The following is a 15,070-nucleotide window of genomic DNA, read 5'->3' as shown; positions in this document are numbered from 1 at the left end:
GATGATTTTAGATATATGCCCAGGTCCATTTGGTGGCTCAACCCGCTCCATTCGCCCTTACTATGATCAGGCTCACACCGCTTTTCTCCCTAACCTCATTCCCACCCACCCCTCATGCTCATTAGATTTATACTGTCTTCCTTTTGACCTCTCCCCCTGCTACGTCCCAACTTCCTCCAGTAGTCCGTCATTAATTCAAATTATCATGAGTAAAATCTACCCTTTCCATGCCTGGATATTCTTACACACCCCTGACATTCTGTCTCTCTCTGAAACTTTGCTGAAAGCTCATATATCTGACACTGAAATACTTCCACCAGGCTATAACATTCTCCGGTAAGATTGGGTTAAAAAGAAAGATGGTGGTGTTGCTGTTCTTTACTCTAAACAGCTCACCGTTCAACCTCTCTCTATCCCTACTTCAATTTTTCAACCTGCTGAAATCCTCATCAGTATTTATCAATTAAATTATCATAAGAAACTAGCTGTTGCTTCTATCTATATCCCCCCAGGTAACAACACCCCTATCATAGAACATTATCTTTTTTGGATCTCTCAAACCATCTGTTATGAAACTGTTGTCTTGGGTGATGTAAACATCAACTGGAATACCCTTAATATTGACTCCCCACATTCTTCCATTAACCTATTTGGCGTCTGTCGGTTAATCTCCAATCCTGCTCGTCTAAACAGACATTCCAACTCTGGCTCTACTCTAAACTGGGTTCTCACTTCTAATCCTAATCTCTTCCATAACCCCTCTACCCTACCTGATACCATTAGACACTCTCCTCAACTTCATAAACCTCAGCAATACAAAGACTGCCATAAACTCTCAAGTTTCAGTCCTGACACTTCCAACCACTTGCTCTCACCTATTAATTGGTCCTTCTTCCATAATCTTCCTCTAGAGGAATCAGTCTTGGCATTTAATAAAACCATTCTAGACACCCTCAGTTCTCTGTCCCCATCAGAAAAATAAGGACTAAAACTCTTTTTGCCCCCTGGCTAACACAAGCCACCCAAACCTTTATAAATAAAACAGGGAGTACATGGAAAAAATTCAAATCCTCTGCTGATCTTCAAACTTAAAGAGCTCCGCAACTTAACCAGAAAAAGTCACCCTTAATGAACAAAACTTCTTCCATAAACCACTAGAAAATCCTCACAACAACTCCCAAAAATTCAGGCAGTCTGTCAGTATCTGCTACATCCAGGATGCCCATCATCCCATTATCCCTGTCGTGATAGCTCACCGACAAAAACTTCCTTGTTCCAACACAGAAAATAAAAAAAAAATTAAAACCTTTACATTCAATACTATGTCTGTACAGAGCATTTTCACTGTCTTTCTTTTTTATGTCATACATGTGTTTTCTAATCCTAATATGCAGATGTCTAGTAGTCATACTTAAATAAAATCTTTGGCAGTGACTACAAACTGCTATATAAACAACTCCCTGACTTTTGCAAGTAAAACATCCTTTAACAGGAATAGTATGAGAAATATGGGCCAGTTCAATATACGGCCTTTCTAAAATATATCTACACATTACAAGCATGACACTTATACATGCCTATTCTACTATTTTTTAATGATGCATTATTTATTATTATTTGTTGTTATTAATTTATTTATTTACATTTGTTGACCGGGAGAGTCTTAACTGGACACAGGTCCGTTTTTAGCAGAGGCCCGGGGAGAAAAGCTCAACTTTAAGTATTACTTGCATTATACAGTTAAAAAAATATAGCATTTAAATATAGACATTAGTCCAGCTGAGGCCGCAAGACAAGAATAAAACATAGATGTAAAACGGCTGTAGAACATAGTGCAATTTAAAATATGGTGACATATACTAAACATGGTTACAAATGTAGTTGAGATTCATCAGTGAACAATTGATACAATCTGTTTTTGAGGTACATAACAGCCATTAGCAGTTGTTGCTACAAGAAGTTAGTATTATGTGGTAGGTAGCTGGGAACATGAGTAGCCAAGCTTGCTAAGAGTAGTTTGTTGATAGGGGACCGAGAGAGGTCGTGGGTGGGTGTAGTGGATGGTATTAGAGAGGGGGTTGCAAGGGCATATCTGGCAGGTTTTTAAGTGTGATTTTAGTAAGGATTTGAAGTGGGTGCAAGAAGTTACAGAGATAATTGAGGATGGGAGGTAGTTCGAGATTTTGGTTATAGTGCAGGAGAATAATGCTTCTCCAGCAGAGTTATTGGCTTTTGTGACCTGTAGGAGGTTTTTGTGGCTGGATCTTTAGTGGTCTTGTGGTTATGTAGGGTTGGAGTATATTCTGGAGGGATGGGACATTTAGTGGTTGGTTTATTAGTTTGTGGGCGAGTGCGAGTTGGTACCATTGAAGGAGGTGGGGGAGCTCTAGCCAGCCCAGTTCTGCTAGTGAGAGACAGTGATGAGTACGGTAGGAAGCCCCTGTGGTGAATTTGGCGATTTTGTTGTAGCAGGTTTTGAGCTTATTTAGGTCACATTGTCTAAGGTTAGTAAATATTGGAGAGGTGTAGAGTAGGGTAGAGAGAAGATGAAAATTTGATACCGAAATTTTAGCTGCTTTGGTAAGTAGTTGCTGATTTCTATATAATGCTCCTAGTTTTTTTGTGCACTTTTTTAATGGTCATGGAAATGTGAATGTCAAAGTTCAGTTTGTCTATTTCTACTCCTAGTAATTTGGTGTGTTCTGTAGGATGGTTGGTGGTGTCTTTTGCTGTGATGTTAAAGTGAGAGCGGTCTAGGGTAAGTTTGGTGGGTTGGAAGGTTAGTAATTTTGTTTTGTTTGGGTTGAGTATTAGTTGGGCTTCGGATAACCATATTTCAATATAAGAAAATGATTTCTGTGTGACTTTTTGCAGTTTGGGTAGGGAGTGGGCTGTGCAGATGATGGTTGAGTCATCTGCATATTGTATGTGTGTGCCATGTGTTGTGGCTGAGGCTAGATTATTGGTTAAAATAGAGGAAAGTAGGGGTCCCAGGATGGATCCTTGGGGAACCCCTATGGAGACTGGTAGTTGGGGTGATAGGTCATCCTTCCAAACACCTACTTGTTGGCGGTCAAATAGGTAACTCTGAAACCAGTTGACTGGTTGAGAGAAGGACAGGTTATTGAGAAGAGCGATGAGTTGTTTGTGTGGGACCATGTCGAAAGCTTTAGAGAGGTCTAGGAATGTAGGTGAGGAGAGATAAACCTGCATTTTTATTTTGTAGGATAGTGTTAGAGAAAGAGAGTAAGGCGGTGATGCTATTTATATTAAATGAATCTCTCTCTTTTTCAAATAGCATCTTTAAACAGTGTTCATTTCTGTACACAAATGTTGGCTTTGATCCAACAGCTTTTAATAAATCATGATTCCCTTCAAGAATCTTCCAGTTTTTTCAACAACATTAAGAACAATGTCCCCATCAACAGTCAGTGTTCAATTTTCTGTGTTGGAACGAGGAATATTTAGTTTGAGAGGGGCAGTTTCAAAAACTATTTGGAACAAAGGGAGACTGAATGGCAGATAAATTTGAAAGTTGACAGAATGCCAGGATTAAACGATGTAATAAATATTAAATGCTTTTAAAAAGACAGAAGAGTATATATGAAGAATTGATTGTGCTGTTGTCTTTAAAGTTTAATTAGTTAATCGTTTTTATGCATTAATTGATTGGAGTGTTATTCAGTTATGTTGAGAATATTTAAACAGTGTGATATGTGCAACTTTTCATATTTCTGATGAAGTCTTGCTGACGAAAGCGGTGATTAAAGAAGATGTGCACTAAAATTCATGTCTTTATTTCAGTCGTGGTAGAGGTTCTTTATTTTTGTTTTTCTGTGATCGTGCACTTTTGGTTTCCAAAGAAAACTAAACTTCTCTTCCTTCCTACATCTGTCCAACATCACAAAGCTACCTTTTCAGTCTCCTCCCAAAAAGTAAAACTAACTCCACTGAACCTCACACTAAACTACTAGGTGTTATTATCGACAGTCATCTAATGTTCAGTCTCCACACTCAGCAATGTATCAAAAATACCCATCAAAAGCTAGGCTTGCTTTACAGACATAAAAAAAAAATTCCTCACAAACAGTTTTACACTCTCCCTTGCACAAGTCTTCCTTCTACCCACACTACTTTACGCAGATCCTATACTTATTCACCTCCAAGCTAATCTTGTGACTAAATTAGAATTTACTTGTAACAAATTTGCAAGATTTGCCTCCAACCAGCCTTACTGCTCTCACCACTGCATAGCCCTAATTAAAAACCTGCAGTGGCTGGAATTTCATCACCAAATTTTATTACCTCAGCTTTTTATGACTCGTTCTGTCGTACATGAATCTTCATCTTGCCCTTCTCTCTCCACTCTCATCCAGTCTTACACACCCAGCTGAGCTCTCCGCAGATCACAACAGAAGCTACTGCAAGTTTATATGCCCAATAAAAATGTTGGCAAACTACTATAGTGCTGTACCATAGCAAAGGCTTGGCATAAATTACCACCAAATGTCAAGTCTATTACTAACCATAACACCTTTAAAATAGCACTCAGACTGCTTCCATAATTCTTGGTCTTGCTCTTGTAATGACCCTACAAGACTTCTGTTAATGAATATGTTTTTCCTTTCAGCCTCTATTACTGTATTTCTTCTCACAGACTTCCTACCCGGGGTCTTTTCCACCCACTTCCTACATATTCTTTTTCCTCCTATACTTGTTTCTGTGCTTATAACGGTTCTGTTTCTCTTTTTCCTTCTCATTTACTACTGTTCTGTTTCTCTTTTTCCTTCTCATTTACTGCTGTTCTGTTTCTCTTTTTCCTTCTCATTTACTGCTGTTCTGTTTCTCTTTTTCCTTCTCATTTACTGCTGTTCTGTTTCTCTTTTTCCTTCTCATTTACTGCTGTTCTGTTTCTCGTTTTCCTTCTCATTTACTACTGTTCTGTTTCTCTTTTTCCTTCTCATTTACTACTGTTCTGTTTCTCTTTTTCCTTCTCATTTACTACTGTTCTGTTTCTCTTTTTCCTTCTCATTTACTGCTGTTCTGTTTCTCTTTTTCCTTCTCATTTAATGCTGTTCTGTTTCTCTTTTTCCTTCTCATTTACTACTGTTCTGTTTCTCTTTTTCCTTCTCATTTACTACTGTTCTGTTTCTCTTTTTCCTTCTCATTTACTACTGTTCTGTTTCTCTCTTTCTCATTTACTTCTGTTCTGTTTCTCTTTTTCCTTCTCATTTACTACTGTTCTGTTTCTCTTTTCCTTCTCGTTTACTGCTGTTCTGTTTCTCTTTTTCCTTCTCATTTACTACTGTTCTGTTTCTCTCTTTCTCATTTACTGCTGTTCTGTTTCTCTTTTTCTTTCTCATTTACTACTGTTCTGTTTCTCTTTTTCCTTCTCATTTACTACTGTTCTGTTTCTCTTTTTCCTTCTCATTTACTACTGTTCTGTTTCTCTTTTTCCTTCTCATTTACTACTGTTCTGTTTCTCTTTTTCCTTCTCATTTACTACTGTTCTGTTTCTCTTTTTCTTTCTCATTTACTACTGTTCTGTTTCTCTTTTTCCTTCTCATTTACTACTGTTCTGTTTCTTTTTCCTTCTCATTTACTGCTGTTCTGTTTCTCTTTTTCCTTCTCATTTACTGCTGTTCTGTTTCTCTTTTTCCTTCTCATTTACTACTGTTCTGTTTCTCTCTTTCTTTCTCATTTACTGCTGTTCTGTTTCTCTTTTTCTTTCTCATTTACTACTGTTCTGTTTCTCTTTTTCATTCTCATTTACTGCTGTTCTGTTTCTCTTTCTTTCTCATTTACTGCTGTTCTGTTTCTCCTTTTCTTTCTCATTTACTACTGTTCTGTTTCTCTTTTTCCTTCTCATTTACTACTGTTCTGTTTCTCTTTTTCCTTCTCATTTACTACTGTTCTGTTTCTCTTTCCTTCTCATTTACTGCTTTTCTGTTTCTCTTTTTCCTTCTCATTTAATACTGTTCTGTTTCTCTTTTTCCTTCTCATTTACTACTGTTCTGTTTCTCTTTCTCCTTCTCATTTACTACTGTTCTGTTTCTCTTTTTCATTCTCATTTACTGCTGTTCTGTTTCTCTTTCTTTCTCATTTACTGCTGTTCTGTTTCTCCTTTTCTTTCTCATTTACTACTGTTCTGTTTCTCTTTTTCCTTCTCATTTACTACTGTTCTGTTTCTCTTTTCCTTCTCATTTACTACTGTTCTGTTTCTCTCTTTCCTTCTCATTTACTGCTGTTCTGTTTCTCTTTTTCCTTCTCATTTACTACTGTTCTGTTTCTCTTTTTCCTTCTCATTTACTGCTGTTCTGTTTCTCTTTTTCCTTCTCATTTACTGCTGTTCTGTTTCTCTTTTTCCTTCTCATTTACTACTGTTCTGTTTCTCTCTTTCTTTCTCATTTACTGCTGTTCTGTTTCTCTTTTTCTTTCTCATTTACTACTGTTCTGTTTCTCTTTTTCATTCTCATTTACTACTGTTCTGTTTCTCTTTTTCCTTCTCATTTACTACTGTTCTGTTTCTCTTTTTCCTTCTCATTTACTACTGTTCTGTTTCTCTTTTTCCTTCTCATTTACTACTGTTCTGTTTCTCTTTTTCCTTCTCATTTACTACTGTTCTGTTTCTCTTTTTCCTTCTCATTTACTACTGTTTCTCTTTTTCCTTCTCATTTACTACTGTTCTGTTTCTCTTTCTTTCTCATTTACTACTGTTCTGTTTCTCTTTTTCCTTCTCATTTACTGCTGTTCTGTTTCTCTTTTTCCTTCTCATTTACTACTGTTCTGTTTCTCTTTTTCCTTCTCATTTACTACTGTTCTGTTTCTCTTTTTCCTTCTCATTTACTGCTGTTCTGTTTCTCTTTCTTTCTCATTTACTGCTGTTCTGTTTCTCTCTTTATTTCTCATTTACTGCTGTTCTGTTTCTGTTTTTCCTTCTCTTTTACTACTGTTCTGTTTCTCTCATTCTTTCTCATTTACTACTGTTCTATTTCTCTTTCTTTCTCATTTACTACTGTTCTGTTTCTCTTTCTTTCTCATTTACTACTGTTCTGTTTCTTTTTTCCTTCTCATTTACTGCTGTTCTGTTTCTCTTTTTCCTTCTCATTTACTACTGTTCTGTTTCTCTTTTTCCTTCTCATTTACTGCTGTTCTGTTTCTCTTTTTCCTTCTCGTTTACTGCTGTTCTGTTTCTCTTTTTCCTTCTCGTTTACTGCTGTTCTGTTTCTCTTTTTCCTTCTCATTTGCTACTGTTCTGTTTCTCTCTTTCTTTCTCGTTTACTACTGTTCTGTTTCTCTTTCTTTCTCGTTTACTACTGTTCTGTTTCTCTCTTTTTCTCATTTACTACTGTTCTGTTTCTCTTTTTCCTTCTCATTTACTACTGCTCTGTTTCTCTTTTTCCTTCTCTTTTACTGCTGTTCTGTTTCTCTTTTTCCGTCTCGTTTACTGCTGTTCTGTTTCTCTTTTTCCTTCTCATTTACTACTGTTCTGTTTCTCTTTTTCCTTCTCATTTACTGCTGTTCTGTTTCTCTTTTTCCTTCTCATTTACTACTGTTCTGTTTCTCTTTCTTTCTCATTTACTACTGTTCTGTTTCTCTTTTTCCTTCTCATTTACTGCTGTTCTGTTTCTCTTTTTCCTTCTCATTTACTGCTGTTCTGTTTCTCTTTTTCCTTCTCATTTACTGCTGTTCTGTTTCTCTTTTTCCTTCTCATTTACTACTGTTCTGTTTCTCTTTTTCTTTCTCATTTACTACTGTTCTGTTTCTCTTTTTCCTTATCATTTACTGCTGTTCTGTTTCTCTTTTTCCTTCTCATTTACTATTGTTCTGTTTCTCTTTTTCCTTCTCATTTACTGCTGTTCTGTTTCTCTTTTTCCTTCTCATTTACTACTGTTCTGTTTCTCTTTTTCCTTCTCATTTACAACTGTTCTGTTTCTCTTTTTCCTTCTCATTTACTGCTGCTCTGTTTCTCTTTTTCCTTCTCATTTACTACTGTTCTGTTTCTCTTTTTCCTTCTCATTTACTACTGTTTCTCTTTTTCCTTCTCATTTACTACTGTTCTGTTTCTCTTTTTCCTTCTCATTTACTACTGTTCTGTTTCTCTTTTTCCTTCTCATTTACTGCTGTTCTGTTTCTCTTTCTTTCTCATTTACTGCTGTTCTGTTTCTCTCTTTATTTCTCATTTACTGCTGTTCTGTTTCTCTTTTTCCTTCTCTTTTACTACTGTTCTGTTTCTCTCATTCTTTCTCATTTACTACTGTTCTGTTTCTCTTTCTTTCTCATTTACTACTGTTCTGTTTCTCTCTTTCTTTCTCATTTACTACTGTTCTGTTTCTTTTTTCCTTCTCATTTACTGCTGTTCTGTTTCTCTTTTTCCTTCTCATTTACTGCTGTTCTGTTTCTCTTTTTCCTTCTCATTTACTACTGTTCTGTTTCTCTCTTTCTTTCTCATTTACTGCTGTTCTGTTTCTCTTTTTCCTTATCATTTACTACTGTTCTGTTTCTCTTTCTCCTTCTCATTTACTACTGTTCTGTTTCTCTTTTTCCTTCTCATTTACTACTGTTCTGTTTCTCTTTTTCCTTCTCATTTACTGCTGTTCTGTTTCTCTTTTTCCTTCTCATTTACTGCTGTTCTGTTTCTCTTTTTCCTTCTCATTTACTACTGTTCTGTTTCTCTTTTCCTTCTCATTTACTACTGTTCTGTTTTTACTACTGTTCTGTTTCTCTTTTTCATTCTCATTTACTGCTGTTCTGTTTCTCTTTCTTTCTCATTTACTGCTGTTCTGTTTCTCCTTTTCTTTCTCATTTACTACTGTTCTGTTTCTATTTTTCCTTCTCATTTATTACTGTTCTGTTTCTATTTTTCCTTCTCATTTACTACTGTTCTGTTTCTCTTTTTCCTTCTCTTTTACTACTGTTTCTCTTTTTCCTTCTCATTTACTACTGTTCTCTTTCTCTTTTTCCTTCTCATTTACTACTGTTCTGTTTCTCTTTTTCTTTCTCATTTACTACTGTTCTGTTTCTCTTTTTCCTTATCATTTACTGCTGTTCTGTTTCTCCTTTTCCTTCTCATTTACTACTGTTCTGTTTCTCTTTTTCCTTCTCATTTACTACTGTTCTGTTTCTCTTTCTTTCTCATTTACTACTGTTCTGTTTCTCTTTTTCCTTCTCATTTACTGCTGTTCTGTTTCTCTTTTTCCTTCTCATTTACTACTGTTCTGTTTCTCTTTTTCCTTCTCATTTACTACTGTTCTGTTTCTCTTTTTCCTTCTCATTTACTGCTGTTCTGTTTCTCTTTCTTTCTCATTTACTGCTGTTCTGTTTCTCTCTTTATTTCTCATTTACTGCTGTTCTGTTTCTCTTTTTCCTTCTCATTTACTGCTGTTCTGTTTCTCATTTCCTTCTCATTTACTGCTGTTCTGTTTCTCTTTTTCCTTCTCATTTACTGTTGTTCTGTTTCTCTTTCTTTCTCATTTACTGCTGTTCTGTTTCTCTCTTTATTTCTCATTTACTACTGTTCTGTTTCTCTTTTTCCTTCTCATTTACTGCTGTTCTGTTTCTCATTTCCTTCTCATTTACTGCTGTTCTGTTTCTCTTTTTCCTTCTCATTTACTGCTGTTCTGTTTCTCTTTTTCCTTCTCATTTACTACTGTTCTGTTTCTCTTTTTCCTTCTCATTTACAACTGTTCTGTTTCTCTTTTTCCTTCTCATTTACTGCTGTTGTGTTTCTCTTTTTCCTTCTCATTTACTAGTGTTCTGTTTCTTTTTCCTTATCATTTACTACTGTTCTGTTTCTCTTTTTCCTTCTCATTTACTGCTGTTGTGTTTCTCTCTTTCCTTCTCATTTACTACTGTTCTGTTTCTCTCGTTCTTTCTCATTTACTACTGTTCTGTTTCTCTCTCTTTCTCATTTACTACTGTTCTGTTTCTCTCTTTCTTTCTCATTTACTACTGTTCTGTTTCTCTTTTTCCTTCTCATTTACTGCTGTTCTGTTTCTCTTTTTCCTTCTCATTTACTGCTGTTCTGTTTCTCCTTTTTCTTCTCGTTTACTGCTGTTCTGTTTCTCTTTTTCCTTCTCATTTGCTACTGTTCTGTTTCTCTTTTTCCTTCTCATTTACTACTGTTCTGTTTCTCATTTCCTTCTCATTTACTGCTGTTTTGCTTCTCTTTTTCCTTCTCATTTACTGTTGTTCTGTTTCTTTCTTTCTCATTTACTACTGTTCTGTTTCTCTTTTTCCTTCTGATTTACTACTGTTCTGTTTCTCATTTCCTTCTCATTTACTACTGTTCTGTTTCTCTTTTTCCTTCTCATTTACTGTTGTTCTGTTTCTCTCTTTCTTTCTCATTTACTACTGTTCTGTTTCTCTTTTTCCTTCTGATTTACTACTGTTCTGTTTCTCATTTACTGCTGTTCTGTTTCTCTTTTTCCTTCTCATTTACTACTGTTCTGTTTCTCTTTTTCCTTCTCATTTACTGCTGTTCTGTTTCTCTTTTTCCTTCTCATTTACTGCTGTTCGTATTCTGTTGTCTCCTTACGTACTATACACTCTTTTTATGCCATTTTCCTTTTTTTTATCATGATATATTTGTACTGTGTATGTTAAAATTTCATATAACTTTTGTTCATTTTCATTATTTGAAAATTACTTTTAGTTTTATATTTTCTTGCCTGATATGTAAGAATTGACTTTGTTATTTACTGTTTCATGTACTCTTGGAGCTGTTCTCCTCAGGCTTCTGCTGAAAAGGGGCCTTTGGCCCAGTCAGACTAACCCACTTAACAATCGTCAGTAAATAAGTAAATGCCAACTGACAGTGAAGACGCAATCATTTCTTTACTGTAAGATACTTTATGAACAAAGGGCAGTTCTTCATTGATGCAGGTGCATAGGTCTTATTGTATTTCTCCTAAATGTAGTTTCATTTATATGATTATCCATGGGAAAGATTTGTTTCTGTTTCACTACATTTTTTTCTTTACATTAAGTCTAATAATGTGGTCAGAACACCAGGTAGTTTGCAATTTAGACCTTTAAGAAGGAAAATGTGTATGTGTGTGTGTGTGTGTGTGTTTGGGGGGGGGTCAATAAAATCGCCCACTTTGCAAGCATTCATAGATTTGGTCACTATCCTTCAAAAAACTGTGCTGACTAGGACTGAGGCTACCACTTTTGTTGTTTATGAAATTAACTAAGATCAACTCCATGGTTTTACAGATATTACTTGTGAGGCTAATGGGACAGTAATTTCCCAGGTCTATTATAACATATTTCCTATTATACTAAATGGTGGGCGTTCTTAATCCCGGCTTAGTTCAGATAAGGTTATTACTCAGCCATCTCCCTCCCCAATTCACTGTGGTGGACTCAACCCTTGTACTAGTTCTTATGAGCCACAAGAACTTGCTGCTCTTCTGATTGGTCTGTGGCAGTCACATTACTCAGTGGGTGGCCTCGCTTATTCTCATATTGGTGTAAGATTCACCAGCTTGGAACTGCGCATTTCAGGCATACAGAGAGATGTCTGTAAATAACCAGGATTGTTGTGGCAATTGATGGTTTATTTGTTTCACTTTTAAAGCAGTGTTATGGTTTATTTGTTTTACTTTTTAAGCAGTGTGCTTTCTCAAAAGAGAAGTAAAACCCTTTTGTATTATAGCAGGACTACATCTGTTATTCATTTCTTCTTGAAGCCATTAAATTCATGTATAATTTCAGGAGGCTCGACTTTATTTATTGAGACTGCCTTGCGCCGCCCAAGAGACAAAGAAAATAAGGACGGTTCCATGGAACTTACAGGACATCTTGGGGATGTGATGAAGGAAAGTGCCAGAATAGCTTATACGTTTGCACGAGCATTCCTTATGCAGAAGGAACCCTCGAATGACTTCCTCATTAACTCACACATTCATGTGCATGTGCCAGAGGTAAACTTTGAGGAAAAATGCTTTATCTTTTGAATGAAATGTCATAATTAGGGCTCCTCTAGCATATCTGTAACATTAGAGCAATAAAAGATCCTTGTAAAAAGAAAATGGATTTTCTGCTGCCCTAAAACATTTAAGAAATTCTCAAGGTTTGGTATCAGGTAAGGAAATTACTTTGGGTTGCCACACAACATAATTTCATAAGCAGATTCAGTTGACAACACAGACATTTATAAGAAGACTAGATCCAAAGTTGTCCTGATTAATGTACACAAGTTGAGTTGCTTGCTGTGTAAATGGAGCTTGAAGCCAACACCACAGAATGAACAATCCACTTAGAATGACCAAGGCTCCAACCATAGGCAGAGAACAGTAACCAAGTCCAAGATTAGTTGCAAAAAAAACTGCTTTATTTTCTTCCAAACAGCAAAATTCTAGAGGTATTTTGGAAGAAAATAAAGCTGTTTTTTGCAACTAATCTTGGACTTAATTACTATTCTTTGCCTATGGTTGGAGCCTTGGTCATTCTAAGTGGATAGATCCAAAGTTGGTTCATGGCAGTGTCACTTAAAATAATTAGCCAAGTCTGTAGTGTTAAAATATCCATGCAGTTTGCATATAACTAATAGTCAAATATTATGTAGTTTGCCAATTGAGAGCAATTTCATAAAGGTTCATCTTACTGTTGTAAACCGCTTTCTTCCATGCTGGCGTATGGTGCTGTGCTGTTTGTCTCTCCCATGAAGTGGGTCACTGGAAAACTACAGATGTGCACATTGTTGTATATATACTGCAGATGTGCACATTATGTATGCTGTGTATATGTACTGCAGAAGTGCACATTGTTATATATGCTGTGTATATGCAGAAGTGCACATTGTTATATATGCTGTGTGTATATACTGCAGATGTGCACATTGTTTTATATGCTGGTGCTCACGCAGTGTATTAGTTAAGATTGTCTCATCTCATTGATACTCTGGCTTGTAAACTTGTGGCCATACTTTTTTACTTTTTATTGGCTCTAAGGTGCACTGGCAAGGAAATGGTTTTATAGTGTTTCTAAGGTGTTTTTAGTATTTGATTATGTAACATTGTAACACTCCTTGGTGATTCAGTGACTTTAATTATACTCCTGCCCCTCCAGTTCTGTCATTTTACCCCCCTGAAGCCCATGTATTCAAGGACACGCATACCCCTTATCATATGTTGCAGTAGGAGAGAGAGTGCCTAGTCTGTGAGCACTTACGTTCATTTCTGTTGCTCATGCACTTCAGATCTCAAGTTTAACATTCATCTTTCATCTTGGAAAAGTTCCCAGTTTCAGTTGATAAAGTACCTGAGCCATGAAGGTTTGTTTTGCCACAGTATCATGAACCAGGACCTACATATGCACTGTTGCTTGGTGAGGAAATGACATGAAACATGGCAGTAACTGCCAGCAGTTCAGACTGCCTACAGAAGATTTGAGAGGGAGAAACTTCTAACTTGTCTGACTGCTTTGAAGGTGGTGTCAGTTGACATTGATTGTTGGGAGAGTCTTTTCTGGAGCACTGTCTGAGGATTAAGTTAGAGGAGGGTGCAGTGTCAATTGGATCTTCTTGAAGGTAAGTCTGACCTTCCACAAGGCTGTCTCCCTAGTCACAAAACCTCCATAGTATGCCCGTATGGCAAAAGTGCGGGGCCAAAATACCAACAGCAAAAATTAAAAAACAGCCAGCACAATGAACGGTGATAAACAATTTAACAATTTGATTGGCCAGATAGAGCCAGTACAGGAAAAATAACAGCATACTAGTTTTGGACAAAGCCTTCCTCAGTGCAAAATACATCTTTCAAAGACTATAATACCTGATACTGTTCAAGGGTAAGATTTTTCTTAGTAGCCAATTTGTAATCAAAATGTAAATCCTTTAATACATTTTGTTAAAACAGAAACATATTTATTCATTGGCCAAGAAAAAGAGGATGGCCTAAATGTGAATTGTGATTCCCCCTGCACATCTTTATTCTTAAAATATAGGAATAAATTCAGTTTTCTACAGAAAGATAAGACATCATTAACAAAACATTTTCCATCACCGAATAAGTAGGCACAAATATTTGAACGTGCATACAGCCAGACTTATCATGGGATCATTCTACAGAGTCATCCAGGCATTGCTGCTTCTTCACAGGGGTCCAAGGATGATTCCTGTGAATCTTCCACAGCTAAGGAGAAAGAAAGACAAAGTGAAAAGTCTTCTAAGGACAAGAGAGGAAGATGAAACTCGCCCTCCAAGGATGTTTTATATTTCTTCTAAAAAGTGAAAAACAAATCAGATTAGTCTTGCTGCTTGTACCTCTGGTGTTTCTAAACTAGTGTATAGTGGCAGGTCCACCTCCAGGATTGTTGAGGCAGAACAGTGTTTCTTCCTTGTCTGAGGTTGAACTTTGCAAGTTTGTACCCTGTAGTTCTTTGTCCTTCAGGTCCATCTTGTCTTTTCTCTCCAAGAATGGTCACCCTGTTACCACTGCTATCAACTGCAGGAGGATCTAGGACTGTTGCACAAAATCACATTTCCACGAAATGTAAACGACTGAACACACTTTAACGAAAGTGCTTTTCACCAAAAAAGCACTTTCACTAAAATGTGCAAAAAAATTGTAAAACAATAAAATTAAAAAAAAAAAACACAGTACTCACATTTACGCAGGGGGCAAGCCCCCCTGCACCCCGACACCCCCTACTTTTATATTCTCACTGCAAGATCGCACTACAGTGGAGAAAAGGGAATATTCCCTTATCCCCAATGTGCTACAATTTCCATTTCCCCACATTTTTATCTTTTTTTTTTAGTATTCTTTCTCAAAAGTGCTTTTTCGGTGAAATGGTCGTCCATTAAAGAGTCTGGATCCCCTCCAGGAAGGTTGAGACTAATTCTGAACATGCAGACTGAGATTGGTCTGATCCTTTCCCACCACTGATTTCTTGGCAGATATGGACACTGCATTTTTCTGCTTCTTCACTGGCCCTGCCTTAGTGTCAGTTCCTATGAGACCAGTTGTCAACCTGCAGCTTTTATTGTAGGCATTGGTAGAAACATCGACATCGGTAGTGGTTTTATTTTTGGGACCCCAGTCTTTCTCTTTGATGTCCTTGT

General features: G+C 36.5%; 1 protein-coding gene across 1 annotated transcript in view; it reads left to right on the top strand.

The window, feature by feature from the left end:
* LONP1 (lon peptidase 1, mitochondrial) overlaps nucleotides 1-15,070 on the top strand; it is an 843,750-nt gene that overhangs the window by 761,214 nt on the left and 67,466 nt on the right. Inside the window, exon 16 of the mRNA XM_044090626.1 lies at nucleotides 11,719-11,927. Coding sequence (XP_043946561.1) covers nucleotides 11,719-11,927 — 209 coding nt within the window. The remainder of the gene's footprint in view (nucleotides 1-11,718; nucleotides 11,928-15,070) is intronic.

The sequence above is a fragment of the Protopterus annectens genome, chromosome 13.part0 (assembly GCF_019279795.1).
Source record: "Protopterus annectens isolate FY-2018-M chromosome 13.part0, PAN1.0, whole genome shotgun sequence".
NCBI classification, from domain to species: Eukaryota; Metazoa; Chordata; order Ceratodontiformes; family Protopteridae; genus Protopterus; species Protopterus annectens.
The sequence above is the reverse complement of the archived record's forward strand: the minus strand, read 5'-3'. Positions and strand labels throughout refer to the sequence as shown.